At 31.2% G+C, this 27,303-nt stretch overlaps 1 protein-coding gene across 2 annotated transcripts in view; it reads left to right on the top strand.

Moving 5' to 3' along the window:
• The window catches only part of LOC148284312 (atrial natriuretic peptide-converting enzyme), a 90,250-nt gene that overhangs the window by 61,503 nt on the left and 1,444 nt on the right, over positions 1 to 27,303 (top strand). The window contains exons 4-12 of one of the 2 annotated variants that reach the window (XM_088242328.1): positions 9,067 to 9,253; positions 13,647 to 13,815; positions 15,101 to 15,364; positions 17,074 to 17,254; positions 21,396 to 21,602; positions 22,712 to 22,907; positions 24,304 to 24,449; positions 25,309 to 25,478; positions 26,709 to 27,071. In XM_088242328.1, coding sequence (XP_088098454.1) covers positions 9,067 to 9,253; positions 13,647 to 13,815; positions 15,101 to 15,364; positions 17,074 to 17,254; positions 21,396 to 21,602; positions 22,712 to 22,907; positions 24,304 to 24,449; positions 25,309 to 25,478; positions 26,709 to 27,071 — 1,883 coding nt within the window. Of the gene's footprint in view, positions 1 to 9,066; positions 9,254 to 13,646; positions 13,816 to 14,316; positions 14,448 to 15,100; positions 15,365 to 17,073; positions 17,255 to 21,395; positions 21,603 to 22,711; positions 22,908 to 24,303; positions 24,450 to 25,308; positions 25,479 to 26,708; positions 27,072 to 27,303 lie in introns of those variants that run through there. The other variant, XM_088242334.1, reaches the window with a different exon arrangement.

Raw genomic sequence — 27,303 nt, 5'->3', positions numbered from 1 at the left:
AACATATCCATCTCAGTTAGTAAACATCTGGATGCCTAAGAAATGTCGTATAGTACAATGAACACATGATATACAAACGTGTGTCAGACCAAATCATGGTGTATACAACAGAGGCAAGGATGGATAGAGAGAAAATAAAAAATACGAAAAACCAAGTAGAAAAACTACAAAGAAACTAATGGGTCAAAACGTAAACCTACTAATTTATGGGTAGTTTAGTCGCCTTCTGTTTGATGTGCGTACGCGGTTTCTGGACTATTCTTAATTCTATGATTTGAACATTGTTTTTCTGCCACTCTCTCGAAAACGCATTCCCAATTTTGTCGGACTTAATTTGCCTAAATAAAATCGACATTTTGTGTCCTCTTTTCCGCAAATGATTTGTTTTTTTTTTAAAGAAAGAGTATCAGAATGATTTTTTATGTGTCGTCACGTTTTCCGTTTTATAAAATGATTTTCGTATTTGTATACCGTGTGTCTAAAGACAGCAAATGAAATTGGGCGCTTTTTTGAGTTTTTGGATGGTCCTAGAAGAATAAGAAACAATTTCTCAAAAAAACAAAACAATAAAGGCACGCCACGCCAATGGTAAACATCTAATAGTGTGCAAAACAATCAGTGCTCAAGTGCCAGAATTCAGGGGGAAAATGAGGGAGTTCGTTTGTATGAAGAAAAGTCAGACCGTGTTTCCTCTTCAGATTCATATTTTTTTCCAATCTTCAATTTTTGGCGTAGGTAAAAGAATCGTTAATAAATGTTGTTTAAAGGTTTCCTTTTTATTTGAAAATTTTATTTACTCGTTACGGCGATGTGAAAATCTTGTAATAGTAAATTGATTGGTGATAAGTCAGTGAAATCGGCCTCACAGTGAACTGATTCGCCTGCCATTAAATAAATAAAAATAATCATAACACAATAAAAATCAATGGGCCCTTATGTAATGTATTTTAGTATGCAAAAACCGCGCCGTGTGAATGTTTACGATCGTATAAAATGGTCCTGTATGGGAGAAGTAGGATACTAAAAAACTTAATTTGGTATTAAATAGGAACCTCGCATCTATTGGTGCATAGGGCACTACATTTGTACTTCAATCGCAGCATATAAGCTATAATTTCGAAGATGTGTTTACAAAAGCTCTGTTTAAACTAAGCAAGAAGACACATCTTCTTTCTTATTTTTAATATTTCTTCTTTTTCTCTATCATTATTCACTTTTTCCCATTGAAGACTAGTAACCGTATCAATTAATTTATGTACACGTCATATTGTCTCCTTTGTTCCTACCAATACCTTCAGCACTGTAATTAGGATTTTACAATATATTTTTATAGTATGCGACGTTGCGTGTTGGTTAGAAGTTAAGTATTCGTGTATGTCGCTAGTTCTCTATAATATACTACTTCCTATTTATGTTTTTTTTAAATACAGTCATACATAATAAGTATTAAAAACAACAATTTTTTAACATAAAAAGACCAATTAAGTTTTCATAAATTATGCAAAAGATGTAAATATTAAATGTGACAAAAAAAAGAAACTCAAGGGAGAAAAGAATAATTGTTAATGTTTGCGTTTTTTAAATATTTTTATTGGGAATATCAACAGTAATACATGTAACAAAAATACAACAAATAAAATATACAGAGAATAAAACTAATGACAGATATCCACAGAAATACATTAAATACACGTACAATACATACTAGTGTGTTTGTGTGAGTGTAAGTGAGTGAGAGGGTGGGTGTTATATTGGAATGAGGGTGGACATGTGTGTTAATATTGCACAAGTGTCAAGTGTCGAAAATATAAATATATTTAAAATATTAAGAATTAGAGATAAAATATAATAAAAAAAAAAAATTAGATAAAATAAGACTTTATTATTGAAACTAAGTATAAGACAAAAAAGTGTATTTTAAGACGCGCATTTTAAATGTTATTTTTTTACAATCAAATGGATCAATAAGGGGAAAGTTCAAATTATATTCACTAACAAAACGTATAAGTGGAGAATTCTGGGCATAGTTCGTACGAACTGCTGGCACGTTATCGTTTTTCATGGAGGTTATCGTTGGTAATAAATTAAAATAAATAAAAATACCGAATGCATACTCCGAGCCATCCACGCACACACATATGAACACACATATAAAAAATTAACAAACATAATATACATTACATGCGGCACATATACGAGTACCATAGCATAAAACACTCAAGATAGATTCAGCAACTATCCCAAATAATCAACCCCATGAAGAAATTTTCTGTATAAATGCAACGTGCAGTTAATAATGTCCACATCAATACTGAGTCTATTATAATTATTTAGAATTTTGAAAAGAAAAATTAAATCGCATGTAAGACGCCTTTTTTTTAGTGCTTATATTTTGTTTTCTGTCTATCTTAATCAAATACTCCGATTGTTAAATCCAGTATGTAAAAAAACAATAAATCTCCCGATAGTCCCCTCGTAGTATGCAGTTAAGCCCCTGCATCATCCAATAACTAAAGACTATGAATTACAAGATATGTAGACATCGAGGTCACGATATCCAAGAACCATGTACCAGACTGACTTCCACCTACTGACCTCATGTCTACAAGATAACACTGTATTACCTTTAAATGCCAATTGTTGCATTTAGACGGACCGTTTTATGAAGTCCATTGTTACCGCGGCACTAGTGCGACCATTGAAACCCATCAAAATGGATTACAGCGAAATGTTTTGACACAATCCTAATGAGAGCCGATTACCAATAATTGGCAATATTTAATAACGCGTAAATTGACCTTTTACTGACCGTTATCTAGTTTTCTTTTTCCTGAAAACTGTGTTTCCAAGTCCCGGATCTAAAAGTAAGCACAAGAGAGTTTTAGTCCTGACACTTATGTATATCCATAGAACGGGTAGAGATGGGTGAAAGTGAAGTTGTAGGGGTCATAGTCCATTGATCGATGACACAGCCGTACAATGATTTGGCCTGAAATAAAGAGCAACGACTGCAAGAAGAAACTCAGCGTTTTTTATTAGATTTATTGGATTAGCTTGGAAAAATACTTTTCATTGATTAGTAGGTACTTGTTTATAGTTGAATTCCAAAAATTAAAATAAATATTTTTTAAATATGGCATTGTTTTTGCAAACGTCAAACTCCGGTCGTCTCACCAACAAAGGGGTGTACTTATGTAGGAATACAATTTTTAAAAAATTGTTGAATTTAATTTTATTTTAGTGTTACCAAAAATCCGATAAAAAGAAATACATAGGTGGAAATTAAAAGGAATTTAAGGAAATAACCTGTTTGAGATCCACAAAAAACAAATGCTGTTTGTAAACATTCACCAATAAACTTTTTTTATACACAAAAAAACAATATCTTTCCATTATTTCGCAAATGCATTCTCCTTGAATGCAACCCTGGTAGGTCGATGAATAAAACATTTATGCTCCTAACTTATGTTTTACATATTTGATTGAAGATTTTAATATCTACGAATACGGACAGTGCAAAGATCTATATTTCTCTGAAAACCGCACGTAAATCGGTTAAGCCGTTTAGGAGGGTACAGTGACATCATACGTACAGAGAAATTATATATATATATATATATAAAGAAGATAATACTACTGCTTTCATTGCCACTTTCAATATAAGTTTGAAAAATTATATAGAGGGCTTGAGTCGGATATTGTCATACTTCCTCATGACCATATTGGAATTAGGAAAACGAATGGTAGAAAAAAACTGTGTTTTCTTGTAGCAGGAGTAGGTTGAAAAAATAGAACGCCCCATTACTCTGTCATTGCATCCAGACGTCGATATCTCTACGTTTACATATTATATTCTCATGCGCGCAAGTCGATTATTCTAACTGTTGCCGTGTTCAAGGTTGAATTTGGTCTGCATTGTTTTCTACATCCATCAATATTCGCTTCGTAAATATTTTTAGTCGTTCTTTCGCTGTCCATTCGCTCTACATTTTCAAACCAACGCAACACCTGTTTTCATTTTGTCGATAAAGCTTGTCTCAGCTTTGCACACCGCACGAATCTCGACATTCATGCACAATGTGCACATATCGTACATTCGCCCGACGAATCGAGGAAAATAAACGTTAAATAATAGTTTTATGCGCGCATTTCCTTCCTTTTGGCGTATTATTTCGATTCAACGCTCAATTCAACAAGCCGAATATTATTCATCGCCTTTGTTTTATTATTTGATTCTCTTATATAGTACACAGCAGGGGCGAATTGTTAAAACAAGGGATTATGCACAGCTTACCATTGTATTTTTACAACGTTGTTTTTTGAAGTATACAAATAAATAACTTATATAAAGTTTATATTTGAAGCACTAACTTTTGTAAACCAACATATACAGACACAATTATTCATAATTCTTCAAATCATCCAATTGCCCATAAACATTCCGCATTCCATTCAATGATACATAGGTTAATTGACGTTCCACTAGATACTAATTTTAAAAAAGAACTTAAAACAATAAAACAGATTGCTAATAATAATGGATATAATGAGAATTTAATTCATAAAATATTAAATCAAAAACAAAAACGCAAACTTATTAACAAATATTTATATTCGACTCCCACAGTAAATAAAGCAAACCCACGTAAACAATGGAGGTGGATTATTTTTATAAATGACATTTTTTCAAAACAATTATCAAATTCCCTGCCATCAAACATTAAACCGGCTTTCTACACAACTAATAATATAGGAACATTGTTAAAAAATCACTATGACAAAGTCCATAAATATAATAAATCTGGAATATACCAATTAAATTGTAATGATTGCGATTCAATCTACATTGGAAAAACTAAAAGAAACTTTAATATTAGAGTAAAAGAACACTCAAGATGCTTAAATAATAATAATTTTTCTGAATTCGCAAATCATCTGAAAGAAAATAATCATAACTTCAATAAAGACACTGGATTAAAAGTACTTTATGTTGAAAATAAAATATTAAAATTAGGCAACTTAGAAATCTTAAAAATTAAAAAAGCGATTCATAATAAGAAAACAATATTTTTTTTAGTCCTCTCCTGTCTTACTTCGAAAATAATGATACCAAATTACCACCCGTGTAGGGAAAAAAAAAACCACTTGATTTATTGGGTCCACGTGTAGTATTTAGTGAACATGATAGAAATAAAAAAAAATAAAAAAAAGGAATCAATTAATTAGTAGAAGAAGAAGCTTGTTTGCTTTGAAACCGGTCGGTGAAAAATAAAATTAGTGGTTAAAAACCAAGTTGTTTTATTTATTTTATTAAATAAATAACTATCCCTCTGAAGTAAATCTTACACGTACATTGAAGCAAAGTAAAAAAATAATGCAACTCCCATACAAAACAAAACATTATAAAAAACGTGCAAGGTACAAAGGCGTAATTAGAAAGAAACATTATACTCGTACATTAAATATCTTGAATCCAAGCAATTTTTCCGTTGGTGTATTAGAGAAAGCAGTTAAAATTTGCACGCAATCTAGGAATTAAATAAATAAAAATAGTTCTAAAAATCTTCTGAATTTTAGTTTACCAAAGTTTTTCTGATGGTCTATTTTTGTACACTAATATTTTCAAAATGGCAGTGGTATAATTTCCCTGCATTACAGCACCTTAGGAGGAAGGTTTCGAAAGCTGCACTAACTTGTGGGTAAGGTAAACGTGACCGTTTAAAGATTTCACTGCTTATTTTACAATGGCTAAATTATAAATAATAATATTCCTTTATACAACATTACACAGAAACCTTTGGTGGACTTACAAAACTGTTGTTTCATTAAATGCATTGCTTAAAGTACAGCATTGTGACATTAATTAGCTTGCGTTGACAAAATAACTGAGGTGACATAATATGAAATGAAACGTGGAAAAAAAGATTGTCATTTGTGTTTACGGAAAGTCAACGATAACAAATACTTTGCACACTATTGTTTTTAGTGGAGCAAATAAAAGAAAGAAAAAAAATGTATCAACATTTAAATAGCCATTAATGTTTTTTTTGTTATTTAATACGCACAATACACAATTTTGTTTTAGGACAATTATATTTTTTTTATGTCCCGACTTTTTAAGAAATTCCGTATTAAGTCGGGAGTCTTCTATACTAAAATCAATACATTTATAAATATTATGACACATACAAAATAAATACAATACACAAAGTTATTTAATAATACATGTAACAAAATGTATCTAAAATTTAAATTTATTTCTTTAACATTTTTTTATTTGAAAAAAATATTCATTAACCCGTTACATTCATTTTACAAAAATAATATTTAATTGTTTATTCATACTCTGTTGTTGATAATAATATTTCTTAAATCTTTTGAAAAGTTTGTCTGAGTCTTTTGTTTAGTTTTGTCTGGTAGTTTACTGTATTATGTCAGTCCCTGGTTTATTAGCCTCGACTGTCCTTGTCTCATTTTAGAAGGTAGTGTATGGTATTTTTCTGATATTCTCGTATTGTGTCCATGTTTGCTACAATTTTTTTCAAGTTTTAGTACTTCGTCTACAATTACATCAGAGGCTAATTTATGTATAAATTTTAAGGATTCTTGTTTAGAAAGTTAAGTTACAATTAAGTGCTTAGTTTTTTTTTAAAGAGTTCTTTAGTTGCTGTTAGATGGGAGATCATATACTAACTTTAATATTGTATTTTGCTGTCTTTGTAGTTTGTTTATGTCATTTTGATTTCATGTTCCCCATAATAGTTGCATATAACATATATTAGTTTATATTTTTTGTAATTCCATTTCGTTATCAATTTTGAGAGTAAAATAATAATAATAATAATATACAATTTACAATATATTGATAAATAATATTACGTTCCGGTTAGCAATAGTTTAAATACATATTTAAAAATTCATAAGCATCCCTATTAAATTTATTCAAAGATGATACACATTTTTTAATGTTTATATGTTTTTTTTATTTTTTAAATTAAAATAAATGTTTGCGTTCTTATGATTTACCCAAATATTTCAATTTTGGTGGCCATTTACGGTTCGGCGGTTTATGGTTTGACTAGGTTCATGACTTTTATACATAGGTTTATGACTAGTATATTATAATAAATGTAATAAATACCTACTTGCACTATGTTTAGCTGACAAAGTAAAGAAAATTATCAAGAATATCTGAATAGATTAATTGCGATAGAGAAGATAAAATTACCTTTGGTAGCTAGATACAGTGTAACGTTTGACAAGAGCGTAGCGCCGCGATTATGAACGCTATCTTCATCTGTACATATCGAGGTGGTATAAACTAACATCGAAATTTATTTACGAAAATGTGCATATTTGTATGAAAATTCAATGTACCTTCATCGGTAACCATAATTGAACATGTTTAAAAAAAAGTTAAAAACATTTAATTTTTCATACAGAAAACTTAATTTTACTTTGTAGGTAAAACTGAAGACAAATTTTAACATCCCATCAGAATCCGGACATCTTTAGGGGCAAGTTGTTAATCAAAGAAAGACCAAATCATTTCAAACATGTGGTAACGCTGTCAAATATTGCTATGACGAACAATACTCATATTACATCATTTGAATACATTATATTATTTTGTGACAAGTTTCGAATTGGCGTGCTTTTTTACAAAGCGCTTTTTTTTTATTTATCAAGATACTTTTATCCGTGAGTCTATTTTGTTTTTGATTAATGTGTTTGTTTTTGTCTCCAAATCCATTTGTAATATACATTATTATGCATATTATTTCGGATCCATTTCTTTTCGGTTACATTCGTGTGATGACTGGCCACAACCATTAATCTACTTGCTCAGCCAATCGAATCCTAAACTCCAATTTACTTAGGTACGTTATCTTTCACTAGAATTTCATTGTTCGATTGATTCACTGTTCCTCTTGTATGACCTTTTGTTTGTAATTTTACTGATAAAATTTAGAGTTCCAAAAAATCGTAATATTATGTTTGAGGCAAGAAAGAAAATAAGTCTCCTTTTGTGATGATGAGTCGACTTCAGTTTGAATTTAAATACTTTTTCCATTGGCTGATCGCTGTGGGTTCATTCAAGATCGCTAATCTTAAGCGAACAACGATAAAGCCTCAGTGGCATTTTGGCACTTGTGATTTTTAATTGATTTTATCATTTACATTTGTAGTATCAATTAAATTTTTCGTTTACAATTTTATATCACTTTGCAGTTTACAAATATATAGCATAAGGTATAAATTTAATAAAGAAATCATTTTTCAAAATGTAAAAGACCGCTGAGGGCGTTTAAAATATGAAAAAAATAGAAAATAAATTTTTAAAAATCGAACTTTTTATGATTTTTCAGTTGACCTTTTTGTTTAATTTTTCGCAATAAAACAGTCCAAAAAGCTTTAATTCACAAAACAGAACAACTCATAAAAAAACACATTTGTTTATTATTGGGATATCACAGACAAAAAACCAGGAGGATTATTATGTCACAATTTCGTTTCGTAAGTTCTTTCTTTCTTCATATATCCATCTCAGTCTAACGCAATCCGAGTCGTATTACGCTCTCGTTTACTCTCATTCGATATGAATGAATTTTATTTTATATTTATTTTATTAGTAACAGAATAAGGCCACAAGTATTTTATATACATTCGTATGAGATATGTATATTTATTAGAACTTAAAATAGATTTACCCTTAAAACTTATTTTTGTTGAAAATCTTCAACAAATCGCTAAACATTCACGGATGCATGCTTTTACGCTCGCAGAACCTTTACGATGAGTATAATGACCTCAAAAACCAGTATATTCAAATATACAAAATAGCGTATATAGGTACTAGGTTTATGTATTTGAAACTGGGCAAAATCGAAAGATGATTCAAAAGACACATTTTAAAGATATCAGCCACGAATAATTAAAAAAGTTCAAGTAGGTAAATGCGTCATAAGTATTACTATATTACTTACCCAAGATTTTTTCCTCGTCTGCGTCTTATCGATGATATCATTTGACTTTGGACTAATGACAGTGTGTTTTTTCTTGCAGCAATATATCTTTCAAGAGAGCCTGAGCCAGAGAGGGTATTCCGGGGCACCTTGAGGGCACAGGGAGCCCCAGGGACAGGGGGGCCCGCGGAGGACCCTAGAGATTACAAGGAGAGACTCAACTTAGTATATAGAAGAAGCGAACTCAGATCTAGCTTCCTACTTTCAGAAATCCTCGCCTTAGACAGGTAAAAAACGATTTTAACATTTACTAGTATCTATTGATTACTGATATATTTTAAAACCTTAAAAACTTATTACTTTGACGAAACCATGTTTTTTATATACCAATGTCACCTTAGTTATTATTGACGCAAACGCATATGCACGAATGTAGGTATGAGTAATTTTTACACAGTATCCGGGTCATAACACAATTAAGTGTATTTAATTCGATATTACTTAAATAAATATGTTTTTTGTTAGTGGCAGGATTTATAAACACAAGCTTGATTTTATGTAAAAAAAAATTAACTTAAATTAATAAAAGTCACATTATCATATTTTAAATTCCAACTGACTGGCAGAATTTTTTAAATTTAATTTCATTCATAGTACAACAAAATTAAATCGTGCGTGTATTACCGTCTGTAAAATACATGTAATCTAATATATCATTTTTCAACAAATTATATTAACAAACTCAAGTCAAGATTCATAATATTATTATTATTAAATATGCTATAAATAAGCTATAGGCATGGAATCAAGGTGAAACGAAAATGCTACAATGAATAACAGATCGATGTAAAAATAAATTGGATTATGTAGTTCAAAATGTAAAAGCGGTTATGCAATTCGTAATATAAAGTGTAATATTTAATTTAACCATTACGTACCTAGGTATTGCTACAATCGCTTTTGAAATGTCCGCCCAAGACAAACAGAAACAAATCTCATCATAGTTCAAGAATGCACTTGATATTACCTATACAAAGTAATTCACCTGCCGCATGCCGGATCTTCTCGATACCAGACCTGCCTGAGTATCAAGAAACAATCTCCACCTCCGTACAATTTAATACCAAACTCCATTAGAGCGAATAAGTGTTTCGGTTTATTGCACAATAAAGTGCAATGTCGGCTGGTAAGGTGTATTTATTCTACCTGTAGTTTGAAATATCAGACTATTAAAGTGTTCAGTGTCCGCACTTTCACTATATAGATGCTGGGATCTGAGAAAAGTGCTCGCGAGAGATTAACGCCAATTATTCGACTATTGTCTATTGTCTAAGATTAATTTAGTGTTTTTTATAGTCAATCTACGTTTTCTTAACCAATTTACAATAATGAAACTAAGCCGGGGTTCAATAATAGCTTCCGAGCACTATTATGTACTAAGAACAATAACATTAATTAATCGAAACTGTAAAAACTATTTACATAAATCGCATGCCGCAATAATGAAGGGACTTTGAAAGTTTTATCGGAAAAAAACTATAAAGTTCATTGTCTCGAAATCTTTTTTCTTGTTACAGAATTTTAATTAAATGCATTATTTTTTATGCCTACTCATAAAATATGCGTTGCAAAAATCTGGGTATTGATCTCGGCAAGTAAAATGGACTTAAAAAACATTAGTACCTAAGTGCTACTCATATTTTCAAAAAGCTTGTTCGTTTTGAGGTACCCATTTATGTTTTTATTTCGCCGAATATTTTTTAAGTTAGAAGTATTTAAAAGATAAAATTTTCTCTTTTCCATCAACACACTCCACATTGTTAAGATCAAAATAATGAATTCTTAATCACTCTTAATTAGGTAGGTAGAACCCGGTACCTTCTATTTCTATAAATCATCAGTGTGGCCATATATGAAGCAATAATTAGCCGCATGGAAAAAATAAATATACCCAAATTAACCAATCTCTAGGGGATTTAGAAAATTCATAATTGCACCCCTAGATTCCTGTTTTATTTCACACAGAACTTTAGTGTTCATCCTTCTAAAAATAAATTCTAAATAACGCTTTTACAATCAATAACGAAATTTGTAAACATTTAATATATCCACTAATACTAATGCAAATTTGTTTCCTAATGCCTTTTACGGCATATTATAAATGTGAATTTAAAACGATACTTTTTTCGTATCTACTGAATATATTATGGTGGTTCGTAAATAGTGTGCATTGAGCATACATTGCAAAATTGTAACAGTTTGATCTTAGTCATGACTTAAAAAGGTGCATTTATTGAGCTAAGCAAGCTAGCAGAGTTTCCGACTCTCACAACACTAGATAAACTAGAAGTTCCCTGGGATGGTATTCTGAATCTGATCTTCCCTAGAGAGAGAGAGGTTAATTTGAGGATTATTTCTTTTTAAATGCGATGGCACTTTACTTCATAAAATGGCCACACCGAAGATTAAACCTCAAACGACGTATAAAACTGTTTGAAAAACGGAAAAAAAAACTACGGTCGAAATAATGGTCTAAATGAAATGTTTAATATTTAGTTTCACGTGTTCGTATTTATTTGACATTTAAGCATCAGTGTGGCAATAAATGAAGCAAAGTTTAGGTGCATGCAAAAAAATAAAAATTCCCAAATTAAATACTCTATAGAGAAGATTCAGAATACCACCACTGATCGTTCCCTGAATTATTTCGGAGAGCGAACCTCAAATTGCGTTATTCCAAGGTTATTCAATGATCTCCCGTAAACCATAATTAACATGGAAGTTCTTCAATTAAAAAAAAAAAGAACTCAAGAAATATCTGCTAAGTATTTTATAGTGACTATTAAAACGTAATAAATAAATATATCTATAAATATAAAAGGCAATGCTCGTATATGGGTCCCTATAGACTAAATTACTACTTGACCGATTTACGTGCTGTTTTCAGCGAAATGTAGATCTTTGTCACGAGCATATTTATAGTCATTAAAATCTTCAATTTGCTAAGTGAAAAAAGTTAGGACCGTAAATGTTTATTTATCCATACCAAGGGGGCAGTCGACGAGAATGCATATAATAACAGTTTATTTTTGGATGTTTAAAAACAACGTTCGTTTTTATAGACCCCAATTAGATTATTTTCTTAAATTCCTTATAATTTCTACCCATTTATTTATTTTTAATGGATTTTCAGTCACGATAAAATAATATTATTTGACATTTAATACAATTTTGAAAATCGTATTCTCACATACAGTGCACCCTCGATGGTTGGAAGATCAGAGTTTGACATTTGCAAAAAGAATTCTATATTTAAAAATTCATCATTTTATGTTTTGGAATTCAAACATGAAAAAAGTACCTAGGTACCTACCTAAATTCAATTTTTAAAAATGAATAATTTTGAAAGTTCTGGAATTCAATAATGAACAAGGACGTATATAGGTAAAACAAGTACGCTAAATACAGTAATTGATATTAAACTTTCGATTGTGTTAATTTCATTAATGTACGAGTATTTACTAAAATCTAGCAATAGCAAAGCATTGCCGGGTTCAGCTCGTATGATATAAAAGCGTGTAATATAAACCTGTCCTTAAACATTGTGTCCCACCGAAAAGTCTTTAGACTTAGTGGGTAACTAATTATAATATGTTTTAAATAGTACAAAATAAACACCGTACTGCAGCACTGAAACCGAAAGAGTAAATAATGCCGATATGCATTTATTTGAGAGAACATTCGGTAACTCTCGAAATATTTCGTCATGCATAGTGTATGTAGTCTATCCGTCTATCTCGGCACTTTGCAAGGCTGAGACAAGCATCATAAACAAAATCATGAAAGGAGTGCTGAAGGGTTTAGGCATGTAGCGTGAATGCACAGCGGAAGAAAGTCTAAAAGGATTCACGATGCTAATGTTGATGGATGCAGAAAACGAGGAAGGCCAAATTCAACAATAAACATGGACATGTCGTATTGTAAAGTGAATTTCTGTCCTCTTTGCGAACCCTCACGGGGAAACAGCGTGATGATTTGTTTGAAAACCAGGAGTCAAATTTTGGTCTAGAGTCGAGAGACGATGTAGATTGTGCGCAGATCTCAAATGCCTAACGGGATTTACATTTGCCATAAGTGGAAGATTTCACCTCATTTTAGTATATTACCATCATAACATTATCGCTGTTACTCCGCTATTGGTGTTCCAATGCAGTGCCCTTTGCACCATTGAGTGCGGATAACATTGGTACACGGTTTAGATCCTCGACTTTTGCACGATGCTTGTGGCATGTGCCGCCAAAATAGGACTACTCTTCACATACAAAACATAAATACATATAACCTACTTATCTACCGGACTATTGAGGATTATAACGAATATCTAGGTATATAAACTAAACATGTATTTGTATTGATTATTATCTCATCAACCGCCTGTTTCGATATGAAAAGAACCAAATTTTGTTTAATCTAGTCGTGATCATTTTTAGGCTCAGAGAACTTTATGCAATATAGTTGTTGGCAATCATATACTTAACAATGTCCACAAAAGCAGTCAAATAATGTAACCAAAAAATGGCTTCCGTGACTCAAAGAGAAAATGTGTATTTCTGTATTATTCTACTTTACACGTTGGTTGGTATCTATGTGCATTTAAAGTGAGAAAATATTTGTTTTCAGAACACGTAACGAGGACATGACTGTTCACTTTGATTTACATTTTGACCCCTCCTATACAGAAGTGGATGTTCAAGATGTGGAGACGGTCTTGATGAGAGAAATAAATTTACAGAATAACTCCAGATACTTTGTCAATCTCACAATAGACCCAAACAGCTTGGAAATACAGGTACATATTTATTATATCGAACTGTTCTTTTGAAGGTTATTTTATTTAAGCAGACCTAGTGAATAATTATTTTATTTCACTTCGTGTAAGTACAGGAAATCTTACAAGTACGGTATTAACTTCCTTTACATTGTTTCTCCTCGCCTCGCCTCGATGTAAACTGATAAACTGTTAGTTTACATTTCTAAAATCTACAGAAATTTGTACATGAACGATTTTATTTATGAGGAGATTCATAATATTTCTCTATTATTAATTTGTCAAAAAAAGAAGAGGAAGTGGTGTAAGTACTTACTCGTGAAGTTGCTTATTGTTTAGGTTTTATGTATTGGCAACTATGAAAGAAAAACTATGAACTTTTAAATTTAAAATATGAAGGAATTGAGGTCTAGAATAATGTGATGCGTGTCAAACACAGACTACAGATATCTTACCAAATCAAAAGTTTTTGCATGTAGTCCATTTTTTCAATATAGTAATATCATTATTAATATGATACATAATTGATTGCATTCTTAGATTACAAATTGTTCATTTTAAAACAATTTCATCCCATCGAAATTGTTGTTAAATGCATGTATTGAATTTTCAACTGGTTTTGTGTTTCGTTTTACTATTCTTCAATTACCTAGGTATGTATTTATATGAAATATTCAGGAACCTGTCCTTAAGATGAATAAAAAAATGGCAAACAGATTAATTTGAATGTAGGCGAATCTGTTTAGGCAGGTATCATATTGTATATATTTGTATCCTATACTTTTCTTGAGTGACATAATATGACAACCTGCTGCTTTGTTTTATTAGCTATCAATAAAATATCTCGAATTCTTTTTTGATTATTCGATTTATTCATCCTTGAGCTATCAACATTTTCTGGTGTCAATGAAATATACATAATTATACAAGGAATTAGATCGTGGGTGAGTTTCTAATGAATAAGTTATTAGGTCTTCATAGTAGGTATGATTTAAATGCGTAAAGCAATAATTTTTTGGTGTACCTACATTTTTTGTTGTCTGTTGACTGATTATTAACTTTAACTTATTTTTAATGTAGCTTTTCGATGCAACTGGGCCTAGGTGTATGCATTATATAGTATAAAGATGTTAACTAACGTTTAATTTATGTTTTAACTGATGTTTTCCCCATGTGCGGGCGAAATGAAAAATACAATTCTATTATCAAAATACTCTGCAAATAGAGTATCATTGCAGTGCCTTATACATTGGGTGCTGATGGAGAAATGATGAATATGTTTATTAATATTTTGACTTTATTATAGGAAAGTAATGCCATACTGTCTGCACCAGTAACCCTCTCATCGACCAACACCGTGACGGCTTCAGTGCCAACGTCTGCCCCCCCTCCGCCCCGAAGATGTTCAGCTCTGCAGTTGAAGATGTGCCAGAACCTTCCGTACAACACAACATCATACCCCAATATGCTGGGACACAGGTCTTTGAGGGAAGTTGAAGATAATATGATTGCCTTCCGAGAGTTAATTGATGGCGAATGCTACAGATTGGCATACGATTTTGTTTGTCAGGTTTGTTTTTTCCTTATCTAAATTTATTTTTATGTTGGAGCGTGTTGATCCCGGGAGCCTCTACCCCAGTTGGAGATGACAGAAGAAAACCAATGTTGATTCCTCAATGTCTATTTATTACATGTTGTGGCAGAACTGAAAACTGTTAACTCCTGAATTACTGTCTGATCCAGAGGTGTGTAGTTTAGGAACGATCCTGTCTTATTGACAAGGCCGGAAACATTGAACCAGAGACATATTTCTCACATCTCGGTCATCTAGTTCACAAACAAAAAGAACACAAAACTAAATGTATCTTTGTGTCTTTCGTATCATTCGCGTCTTTTGATACAAATATACGGAGACACTAATACCTAAGTCGAATGAGGTAGTGATATATTAGTTCAATTTAACTAATTAAAAAACCCCGTCACTTTAGTGATGCAGATCAAGTGATACGTATCCTCTCGGTGAGCCGCCTCTAGTCTGAACTGAACTGTTCTACTTCATCTCTGAACTGAACTACTGATGGTAATTAAGGATGCTAACGTTTTTATATCAACTGTCCATAGTCTTCTCTTTACTTCCGAGTGGAGAATCGAGGTTATCTTCGATTTATCTTGCTGGCAGCAATTTGACATCATTGATTAATCTAATTATTTCAGCTACTGCTTAACATTCTGATACATCATTCATTAAACAACTTTTATTTATTTATTTAATGCACACAATACACAATTTTATCATAGCACAGTTATAATTTTTATTATCCGACCTATTAGAAAATTCCATGATATGTCGGGACTTTTATATATAAGAATCGATATATTTATAAACATAAAAAACAATATACAAATCAATACGCAAAATATTAGTAAAAAAATATACATAATAAAATGCATGTCTTTGCAGATAAGTACATGGCAATATGTAATTTATAATTAATAGTAATTTTATAATTCAATTTGACAGTGAAATAAAAAATAAATAATAAAAGTTACACATCTATATGGTAGAATATGTAATTTAATAAACAGATTAATAAATAATTTCATGCTTTGATTAGCAATAGTTAACTTGCACAATTAATAAATGATTAATTTCATTCATATGTGCATTAAAAAAAGATATAAATTTCATAAGTCAAAATATGAATATTCATATTTTGACTCATTATTATGTAGTATTATAATCTAAAGCCAAATTCTCTTAAGAATGTACTATAGGCCGCATAGGGTAACGCCCAGTACCCCCTTAATAATGAATATTTTCAACAATCCAACGATCCATTTGGCAATAAATGGCCGAAATATCTATAAAGTGAAGGAAAAAGACTTGCAGTCCAACCAATACCTTTAAGTGCCTGATCGCCACTACATGGTAATTGGTCTGTCTCAAATGCATAGATGGAGTCATGCGCAGTAACAACATATTTTCGTCAAAACCCAGACATTCTTAGGGGACTAGGCTCTAGGCTGTAGAGCAAATAATTATTAAATAATGGGTTTTAATTAAATAAATCATATTAAGGTTGATTATGTAATAATGAAAATAAAATATTAAAATTTATGAAAATAAAAGTTGTCAATATTTTAATTATAAAAACACCCTTAAATTCCAAACGCAATGATTATCCCCACACAAATTGTGCTTTATTTTAATTATAAACACATAATAATAATGAATGATAAAGAATTATATTTTGAGTTGTTTTTTTTTCTTGGGTTTAGTTGCTGCAGCCGGCTTGTCTACTGAGAGAAGAGGAGGACCGTATGTTACTGCCTTGCCGAAGTTATTGTCGGGAATTCTGGTCCGGTTGCGGGGGACGACTACCTGCCAAGTTCAAGGATGTCTTGGACTGCTCAAGGTTTCCTGAATACACTGGACCAACTTCCTGTCGACCTAAAGGAGGTAAAATTAATTTTCAAACCCTAAAAAGATATTTGTATTTTTATTTTGACTATATGTGGCTAAAACGCTTTATTACGCGATATTCCTGATGAGATCATTTTTCATGCCTGGGTATTTTGTGATGTAATTCTACACTGTAATGAGTGTGGCTTTTGGATTGTTGTAGTGCAAACGATTCTAAATAAATAAAAAACATAATGTTTTACTGTAATTATAACAATATATTTTTCACCTCAGCGATTATAAAATTTAACAAATTTTAAATTGGCATGTGTTAAGTATGCAAAAATGTTCCTGAATTTATTTGCTGTTTGCATAATTTATTAACAGCATAATTCTTAAAAATATTTATGTATCATAATTCTAAACTCAAATTCAAGAAATAGTGGCACAATGATCATATGCCATTGTTATTTCTGAAAATATTAAAAAGGGTAAGTGAGTGAATTTTCAGTTGTGCCTTTGTTTTTGCAAATAAATGCAAGTTTACTGATAGGACGGGTGTGTGCATTCCTGTAAAAATGAGTTTTTTGAGTTGTGCCACTGTTACTCCAGGGTAATAAAATAAATATTTGAGTTTTTATTATTTAATTTAAAGTAGTGAAAAATAAAAAAAATGTATACCGAGTTGTGGTAGACCAGGGTTCGAACCTCAGACATCTGATTTGTGAGTCTTGACGCTACCACAAGACCACAACGCGCCACGTATATAAATATGTATTGTATATTAAATTGTTTACCTATCTAATACCACACTGCACTTTCGTATTACAACATGATTTTTTAACTTATGACCCCATAAGTATAATTAATATTTTGGAAATTTATATTCTCAACTTTTCCCCTATGACTTATGTCACTACATATTTATTTATTTATTTACGGACTTATTTAGTCCATTTTACAATGGTAAATACATTTCTTTGTAATATATATACTGGTACAATTGAAATAAAATATCTGTCCAAAATTCTCAATTACTCATTTCAAAAGCAACAAAATGTTTTAGTTTATTGATCATGTCACTTTACTAAAAATAAAAATGTTCCCGTCAAGTTTCTTTATTTTGTAATTGCCAAACTGGTTTTTGGTATCCTAATATTGTCAATCACCTGGAAATCAACATGTATACAAATTGTATAAATCAATGTCAACTTTGTAAATTGTAAGATCAATAAGAAAGTGTTTCATGAGATGATAATACTGCTTTCTCTTAATACATAAAATATGCATTCATATTATTGTGGTCAACTTTTTAAAAACACTCAGTACACAATATATTACACAATGTCATAAGTGAAATTCTGCATCCGATAAGTCGACAGACAAGTTTCGCCAATTTCATGCTGCATAATATGTGTAAATTACTTGTTAGAAGCATAAAATGTCGTTTTTAAATATTGTTTTAATTGTAATAGATGAACCTAGTAGCTAGATAGTATGATAAATCTTCACCTGTTCAATTTTTACTCCGTGAATCTATATTATGAAACACTGTTCAAGTTTTTACTAATGGTAATCTCCTTTTTAATTAGGTGCCATGATAGTGTTTATTCATAATCAAATTTGACAAAATCGTTTTTCAGTAAAGATTCTACTTACGATTATCATGGTTACCAGTGGATTTCTTTATTTTTTATATTTTTTATTTATTAAAAGAAAACAACAGCCATTACAACAAAAAAAAAATACAATATTTACAAATAAATCAAAATTATAGGCCAATTGTAGTTTTCTTTACATTACTAAACCTTTACCTTTAAAAAGCCACTCCGCATCATTTAACTTGTAAAAAAATTACAATAATAACAAAAGAATAAAAAAATAGTTAACAATAATTAAATAGTATTGTAGCATATTATGTTATAATATAAACAGTAAACTGAGAAGTGATTAAAAAAATATTAGCATATCTTATTGTTTGTACATTGTTTCTTCCTCAATTATAAAAAAAATACATATATTTACCAATATTGTTAAATGTTCAAAAAATAACTATGAATCAGAATGTGTTGACTTTTAAATTCTTTGTTAATTTTTTATCTTCCTACAAATCACAAAGTTTTATGGAATATATAAAGATTGAGACGCTTGAGGTTTTATGCGAGGGCATCAATTTTATTTTAGTTGTGTATTTTTAAATAGTTAAATCACTCTTTTAAATTTCCTAGTTTTTTCTGTGAATGAGGAACCTCAGCTCTACAGGAAATTAAATCCATTTTTTTTTTCTTACACGCTAAAAATATTAGAGCATTAAACTGTACGACAGAGTTTCTTGGAAATGTACAAACAAAATTTTAAAAATATATTAATAAAATCAAACTACTTTGAACGATGTCACTAGTTCATAAGAATCAACCAATCATAAGAGAGTTGTGAAATATTTCCGGTTTGCAGTAATTCGACGGATCAATTGGTAGAACTGACCGAGAAGAAGCGGAGAACTTGAGACGTCATATGCGGAGAAATTTCCAAAATACAAAACTCATCAAACTCTCAATCATACTGCTGATTATACGATACATAAAAAATTTTGCTTAGATTTATTCTTAACAAATATATTTAAAAAAAATATATATTAAACTTCCTGATTGTCCAACTTTGGTTGCCTAAAAAAAACTGAATTGGTGTTTAAAATATCATGTGTTTTATATGGACCAACATGTTTGTTACCAGTAATGTTTTTCGGCAATTGTTTATTTTGAAATCTCATAAAAGTAGTGGTTCTGTTGGCTTTTTCAGACAAAATATGTAAATATGTATTGACACAGTTGTTTTTGAACATAATACAAAAGTGATATTATTTATTCTGCTTTGCAGTTAGTACACAACATGTTTGGCTATTAAAAGGTTGTGTTTGATAAGTTTAGAAATTATTTCTGTGTCTTTGTTTAATTAATTAATAATATGTTACCCTAGACTAGCATCTGACACATAAAATTATATTGTCCCACTGTAGATAATGTTTGGTTTTTTTTTGCGATAAACTTTGAGATTTTCCAGTGAGAAATACATTATAACCAAATTATGTACATGTTTGTAATACTGAAATACGCAATAAATAATAATAAATAAACTACAAGATTGAGTGAATACTAGCCTCTGTTGACTGCTAGAATGAGAGTAAACAAAGATGGAATTTTCATTTTGTAGGCAAAAATATTAAAAACTGCATCTGGTCAATCATCTTTTACTGTACAAGTACATACTTCATTATAGTAAATTTGAATTATTTAACTTAATGAAGTATCTGTAGGGTAAGGATTGAAAGACGTTTAGTGTGTAATTATTTAGTTAACAAACAAGGTTTGTTAGGTTCTTTAGATAATGAAATCTCTAATATATTATTCAGACTTTCAATACAGTAATCTTATATATAACTCCAGAACGTGTAATCCACAATCGAAGCAGAACCTGAATGAGCATGGATCCGGCACTCGTACATTATTCGCCCATATATTATGTTAGTGCCTATTGTATAATTAACTTATAAATGTGTAAACAGTTAAAAATAAAAATAAATATAATTACCAATTGCTTGTCAAACGTAAAAATATCACCAGCCGCGCAGTGCGTGCATGAGAAGATGTATGAATGAAAATGAAGCGAGGACTGTAAGGAAAGACAGAATGATATGGTGTCCTCTTTGCTTACCCTTACGGTGAAACCTTGGTAGAAATGGTTACTTTTGTTGTTTGTTTATTTTTGTATCTTTATATTATCTAGACCGACAAGACAAAATCTTCTGTTTTATACTGAAAACGCGTCAACAAACTATTTTAAACAATCCACAATACCTAGAATATGCGACCAATATAACAATATATTTGCCGAGGCTGATATTTTTTGTGATAATGTATGTAAATTTAGGTAAAAAATTATAGAAATTTTGAGAGAAGCAGATATTTAACTTTATTATGGTATACATATTTTTTCATTTCTTTTCTTTTACATTTATTATATTGAACATAATTTAAATTATTGTATTAAGTGTAAACATTTTTTTTGGTGTGTGCATGAGTTTCTTACACTAATATACAAAGAAATTGGAAATATTTGTGCATTCTGTTTGTTTACCAAATAAAATAAATAAATGAATTATATTTGTTTTTGCCAACCGTGTTTTCTTGCATTTTTTTAGATTGCGTGCAAAGCTTGCAGGCCAATGCCCTGTCACCTCGGGTTTGTGATGGAGTCCCAGACTGTGAGGACTTTGCTGACGAGACATCCTGTACTTACTGCGCTCCTGGCCACCTCCATTGCGGTCTAGGGAGGGGTTGCCTTCCACCAAACAAAAGATGTGATGGAGTAAGAGATTGTCCAAACGGAAGTGATGAAAAGGCTTGCTGTAGGTTTATAATAATTTTATTTAGTATATTATGAACACAAAAATATATCAGTTGTTTTATTATGATCTGCATTCAGACTTCATAAATAAATTTTATTAGTGTTTTTTGGGAATTGGAAAGAATAATTCAATCAAGTACAATAATAATCCTTTTATTTAAACATATTATAAAAAGTTAACATACATATGCACAAGGGCGGGCATATTGGCTTAAGGCAATTTCTTTCTACTCACCCAAACTGTTCAATTTTAGGAATTCAGTGGTATATGGACATATTGTAGGTGCATTATAATATTTTCATTTGAAAACAAAACAATTATTTAAATATATACTTTTAAGAAGTAAAAAAATACTAAATATCTACACTACACTATCTATGGAGAGAGGAGGGATATTCTATGAATTTGTTATGTAATAAATACAATTCAAATAGAATAACTGTAGGATTTTATGCATGTGGTTACATAGGAGATCCTACCAAGCTGGAGGTGATAGAAAAAAACAATGTAGTGTGTTGATGTTGATTGATTTATTACACGATAAATAAATAGTGTAACAGTGTGTGTAACTGCATAAATGTTTTAAGTTCGTAACTAACTGTGTAACTACTGAACTAACTGACTGCATGATGGAACTGACTGACTAAATATGCTATCACTTATATAAAGTTGTTATCCAGTGTTCATTTTACTCCCTGGTGGGATCTTAAGGTCGTGTACCAATTTCGTGTTTCTCAGCGATTTTATATCTGTTCGTATTAGCAGTTTGTTATTAGTTATTTTAAAGTTTTGACAGTATATTGTTTGTAATATATTGTTTTGTTTGAAATGTATCATTCAACTTGAAGTTCCCCAGAATCATCATATGCAGAAATATATTTTTTTTTGGAGTATGTTTTTGGCAACTATGTGAAATCTTGATATTTAAAATGTGATTCAAATAAACAAACTCTTTATATTGTACCATGCATCTAGTTCGTTTAGAATGTAAAAATCTATGATTGACATTTTTTTTATCCTGAATGAGTATTTTAAATGTGTTTAATAAGTGAATATTTTATACATATTACATACAAATCATATAATTTATTAGTTTTTCTAATTTTTAGTGAGCATTGCACCAAATATTTCATACCTAATGGAATATCCCACATCATCTCCATACCAGGCCCAGTATTATTCTGAAGGTTTTGTTGTATTTAATGAAGAAGGAAGTCTTGGAAAGCTTTGTGTCGGAACACAAAATGAAACCAGCACCTCTGTAAAAGCGGTCGCATCTTCACTATGCAATTCTTTATCATTTAAGTAAGTAAAACAAAATATTAGAAACTAATTTTTACCCGGGGCTTTGTTCGCACGCTATTGAGGAGAAATCAGTTGATTAATTGAATCGATTATTTCGAAAATGTCATGAGCCCCACTTATGCAATTTTACAGGAGACACTTTAAACTGTTCAGTTCATTCATCTTTAGAGTTAACCAAAATAAAAGTTAGAAAAGTTTGTGAAGGATCGCAGCACATTTTGTTTTGAGCTATTAAATATTTTTATTTTACTTAGTTAAGAAAGATACAGACAATATTCTGACATGGACTGATGACATTTTTCAAATAGATTTATATATGAAAACAGCAGTAAAGTGAAAGATAATTAGTTTATTTTAATAAAATTCTTTTAATTTAAAAGAAAATAAAACATACATTATGGAAGTCTAGGCATTTACAGGGCTTATGACCTGTCATTGGCTGGTTTAAGTGGCCACTTTACACACTGTGTAACATTTACCATTCTGCCCATGTTCGAACATCTACATTTCCTCAACTCTTCCATCTGTTGACTTTTGTGAAGTAAATGAGCTGAAACCTTTATTATTCGGGTGAGATTCATCAAGAAGTATAAAAATTGGAAAATTGTTTTCAGGCGTTGCCTAGTAGGTGATTTGGTTCAGCCGGATGAATCTCACCCGCAAAATAGTCAGGGGGGGTCAAATAACATGCACACAGTGCAGATAAATTATCTAAGTGAGGAGCAAACATTCAAAAAGTGATTTGTCCCAGAAATATATTTTGAAAAGTTAAGAAAAACTTATTTTTAATATCTTTTTTTTTGTTTAAATGTATGAGGACATATTTTATCTAGAAAAAAAAGTTATTTGAATATGTAGTGTGGTTTTTTTATCATCATCATTCCCTTTCCGCACCTTATAGTGCATAGGGCACTGCATTGGTAAACCAATCGCAGCGTATCTTGATCATTTTTGTTGCTTGCAGGTAAGATGATCAGTCTTACGCTTCAGGTGCCAGTCCAGGGACTCTGAAATATTCTAGCATAAAAACGCCTTTTTAAATAAATATTTCATGTCAACCATGTCGGGAATCGAACCCGAGACCTCTTGCATGGTAGGCAAATGCGCTGACCACTACACCACGAGGCCGACGAGGTTTTATAGATATACATAAATATGAACTATTAAATTTGATATAAACCTTTTTTTTTTTTAAATTTGGACAAAGCACTTTTTGAATGTACTTGCGTTTAAAATAAATAAGTTTTCTACTTGAAAAAAAACATTAAATGAGATTTTTTAATTAATCTTATTTTCCCTCTTTTTTGCAATAAGCTGTCATCTAGTTATCTCCTACGTCATAATATAATAAGAAATAAGCTCCACATTTATGAAATATTTTTTCTTTGTTTTTCAGAGAAGTAGAATCAATTGAAATAAGAGAAAATGTAGAATCTGGTATGAATTATGTTGAAGTTGAAAATCCACTAGCTCCTGTTATAAGTTTTCTGAAGACACCATGTCCAGAAAAGAATGTCATGTATGTGAAGTGTGCTAAATTTGGTAAGTTCAATGACAGAAAATTATTATTATCGGGTAAATAACATACAAAAAATTTAAATATGTATTTGGTTTCACATTTTTGTCATAGGTAAACTCTACAAAATGTAACCTGCATCAATTTGAACTTTCATTCATTGTTTTATGATAAAAATAAAACATTAATAAATAAAAGTATTATCATCTTCGTATTTCACATGGTATATAATTTTCTTCTGAATTTTCTATCACAACTGTATGACTTTTAGGAAATGGTCTGAAAATTAATATTTAGGTAAATAATAGAAACTCAAATATTTCATTTTAAAAATCATCTGTTACAACATAAGGGTAAAATGATCAGTCTTACGCTTCACGTTCTAGTCTAGGGTCAAAGAACCAGATATTTTGTGTCAGATTGCCAGGAACTCAATCCGAGACCTCGAGCATGATAGGCAAACGTTTCAACCTCTACACTACGAGACGCACTTATCTCTACTCGATTTTATTATTCAGGAGTCGAAAACACGTCCAGGATTCTGGTTTTCCAGACATGAAAATATTAATATTACTTTATAAGCAAGTTTAGCGTCCCAAATTATAATAAGCATCAAGCTGCAGTCTACTAAATATGATATTCTATGGTGAAATTGACTTTTAAACGGTCAAAATCGTACCACATAAAATATTTTTAAGGCAAGGAATGTTGTTCGCAGTGTTCAGAGTTCGCAGTTCGGCCTTTAAATTTGGGCACTGGATTTAAGTACTTAAAAATATTTATCACAATACGTGCTTCAATCTTATCACTCAGATTATTTTTAGGGTCAATGCTATTAGTAAATGTTAATAATGCATATCATATAATATGTCTTATTGTTTTTAGATTGTGGAAAGCAGTCAACACGGGAGGTAACAGGAATAGATGGACTGGCTAAAAGTTCAGCGTATGGAGACTGGCCGTGGCATGCGTTGTTGATTAAGGAGGATTCTCATGTTTGTGACGCTACTCTTGTTTCATCAGAATGGTTAATTACTACTGCGTCATGCTTCCAGGTTTGTTAACTGTTTCATTTTTAATAAACATTTTTCAATATTACTTATAAAATGTGCACACATGCAGATTCAGATTTATATAGCACTATACCCAAAAATATGGAAATAAGTGTATACGCTGCATGTGATTTCTGATGACAAAATCCGTTATTCTAATCATTCTTCGAAAAGCTACAAAGTACGTGCATCCAATATGAGTACCTATATTGCCATATTCGTATTCTAACTCTTGAAGTATATAAGTCCCGTGGTTTAGTAGTTAAAACGCTTGCTCATGCACAAATGATTCCTGGTTCAATTCTTAGTAAGTTCCTGAGTATTCTATGCTGTAATTCACCACTGTAATTGGGCCTCTTGCACTGTTTTGGTACAACATGTATATTCCTCTGAAAATTCTGCTCATCTGGGTTTTAATTAATATAAAAAAGAAAATTATGTGCAACAATCTTGTCTTGACCCTGATCTATAATAATCGGCAGAGAATGGAGAAAGTTGACAGTTTTAAATACTTCAGAGTTCATGTAACTGAGAATGGTGGCCATGCACAAAAAACTCGCAGTCCGCCTAGAAATTGATGGAACTTTTTATATGATGCGTGTTGTCTGGAACTCTAGTCTTAACAAAATGCCGATTATTCAACTCTCGTATAAGGCCAGTACTCTCCTATATGGGCGCGAATCCTGGCTCCTTACTAAAACTTCTGAGTTTTGAGATTAAGTGATTGAATAGAATACATATTAGGTATTTGGTGGTTCGATTTCATTATCAACATTGAAGTCCGAGAATGGACAGCGGAACTAAGGGACGCAGGATTGACGTTGGAAGAGGCGAAAGTGCTGGCTGGCGATAGGGTCTCCTGGAGGTGTCTGGTGATATCCACACGCTCCACTTAAGAGCAGATGTGGAAAATAAATATTCATTTTATATTTTAATTTCAAGACTTTGCCCTGCTAATGAGGGTATGTACCCCGTTCTAAGCCAGGCAAATATTAAATAAGTATAGTGTTATTAGTGATTGTTTATGCTTAAAAGATGATTATTAAATTTGCAAAACCATGCAATATTGAAAATTCAAAACATGATTTTACATCTTATAGATTTACATAATTTTTTTTAAAAATGGATTTTATTTAAATAGTTCCAAAACTATTCAATTTTAAATGCTGTTATTTTATGCTTATTAAAATTGCAAGATTTTTATAAAACTCTATAAAAACGAACATTTTGAAGGGTCAACCAAAAGCAGAATGGATTGCTCGGCTAGGTGCGGTACGAGTCTCCAGCTCCTCACCGTGGCTACAAGAGCGCAGAATTGTCGGTATGCTGAAGTCTCCGGTTGAGGGCAGCACAATCGTTCTCATCAAGATGGAGGATCCTGTACGCATGACTGACTTTGTTCGACCAATCTGCCTACCCCAAGTGAAGACAAACGCCAACCTGTCGTATTGCAACACTCTCGGCTGGGCCAGGAACAGAGACCAATTGCAGCGGGTTCACCTCAGAACTATTCCGATGGAAAGGTGTGAAAATGTCAGCATTGCAACTGTCAACAGTTTTTGCACTGAATCAATAAATCAACAAGAAGACTGTAGTGTGAGTATTTTTTATTTATAGTTTTAGTTAAATACTCAGAAGGGTACACGGCTAAAATGGGCTGGTTGTATTTTTTCAATTTTTCGATATATTGATGCCATTTTTTCAAACGAGTTCATTAAAATGGAATATTTAAAATTAACAAAATGTGGCTCTCTGTCTTTTGAATTGTAGGAAATAAATATGGGGTTAGGGCTGGCAAAAAAAAGAATCAAAGTGCGGCGATTGCTGC

Source organism: Micrasema longulum, unplaced genomic scaffold (assembly GCF_059751315.1).
Source record: "Micrasema longulum isolate JH-2025_06_02 unplaced genomic scaffold, ASM5975131v1 h1tg000133l, whole genome shotgun sequence".
NCBI lineage: Eukaryota > Metazoa > Arthropoda > Insecta > Trichoptera > Brachycentridae > Micrasema > Micrasema longulum.
The sequence above is the reverse complement of the archived record's forward strand: the minus strand, read 5'-3'. Positions and strand labels throughout refer to the sequence as shown.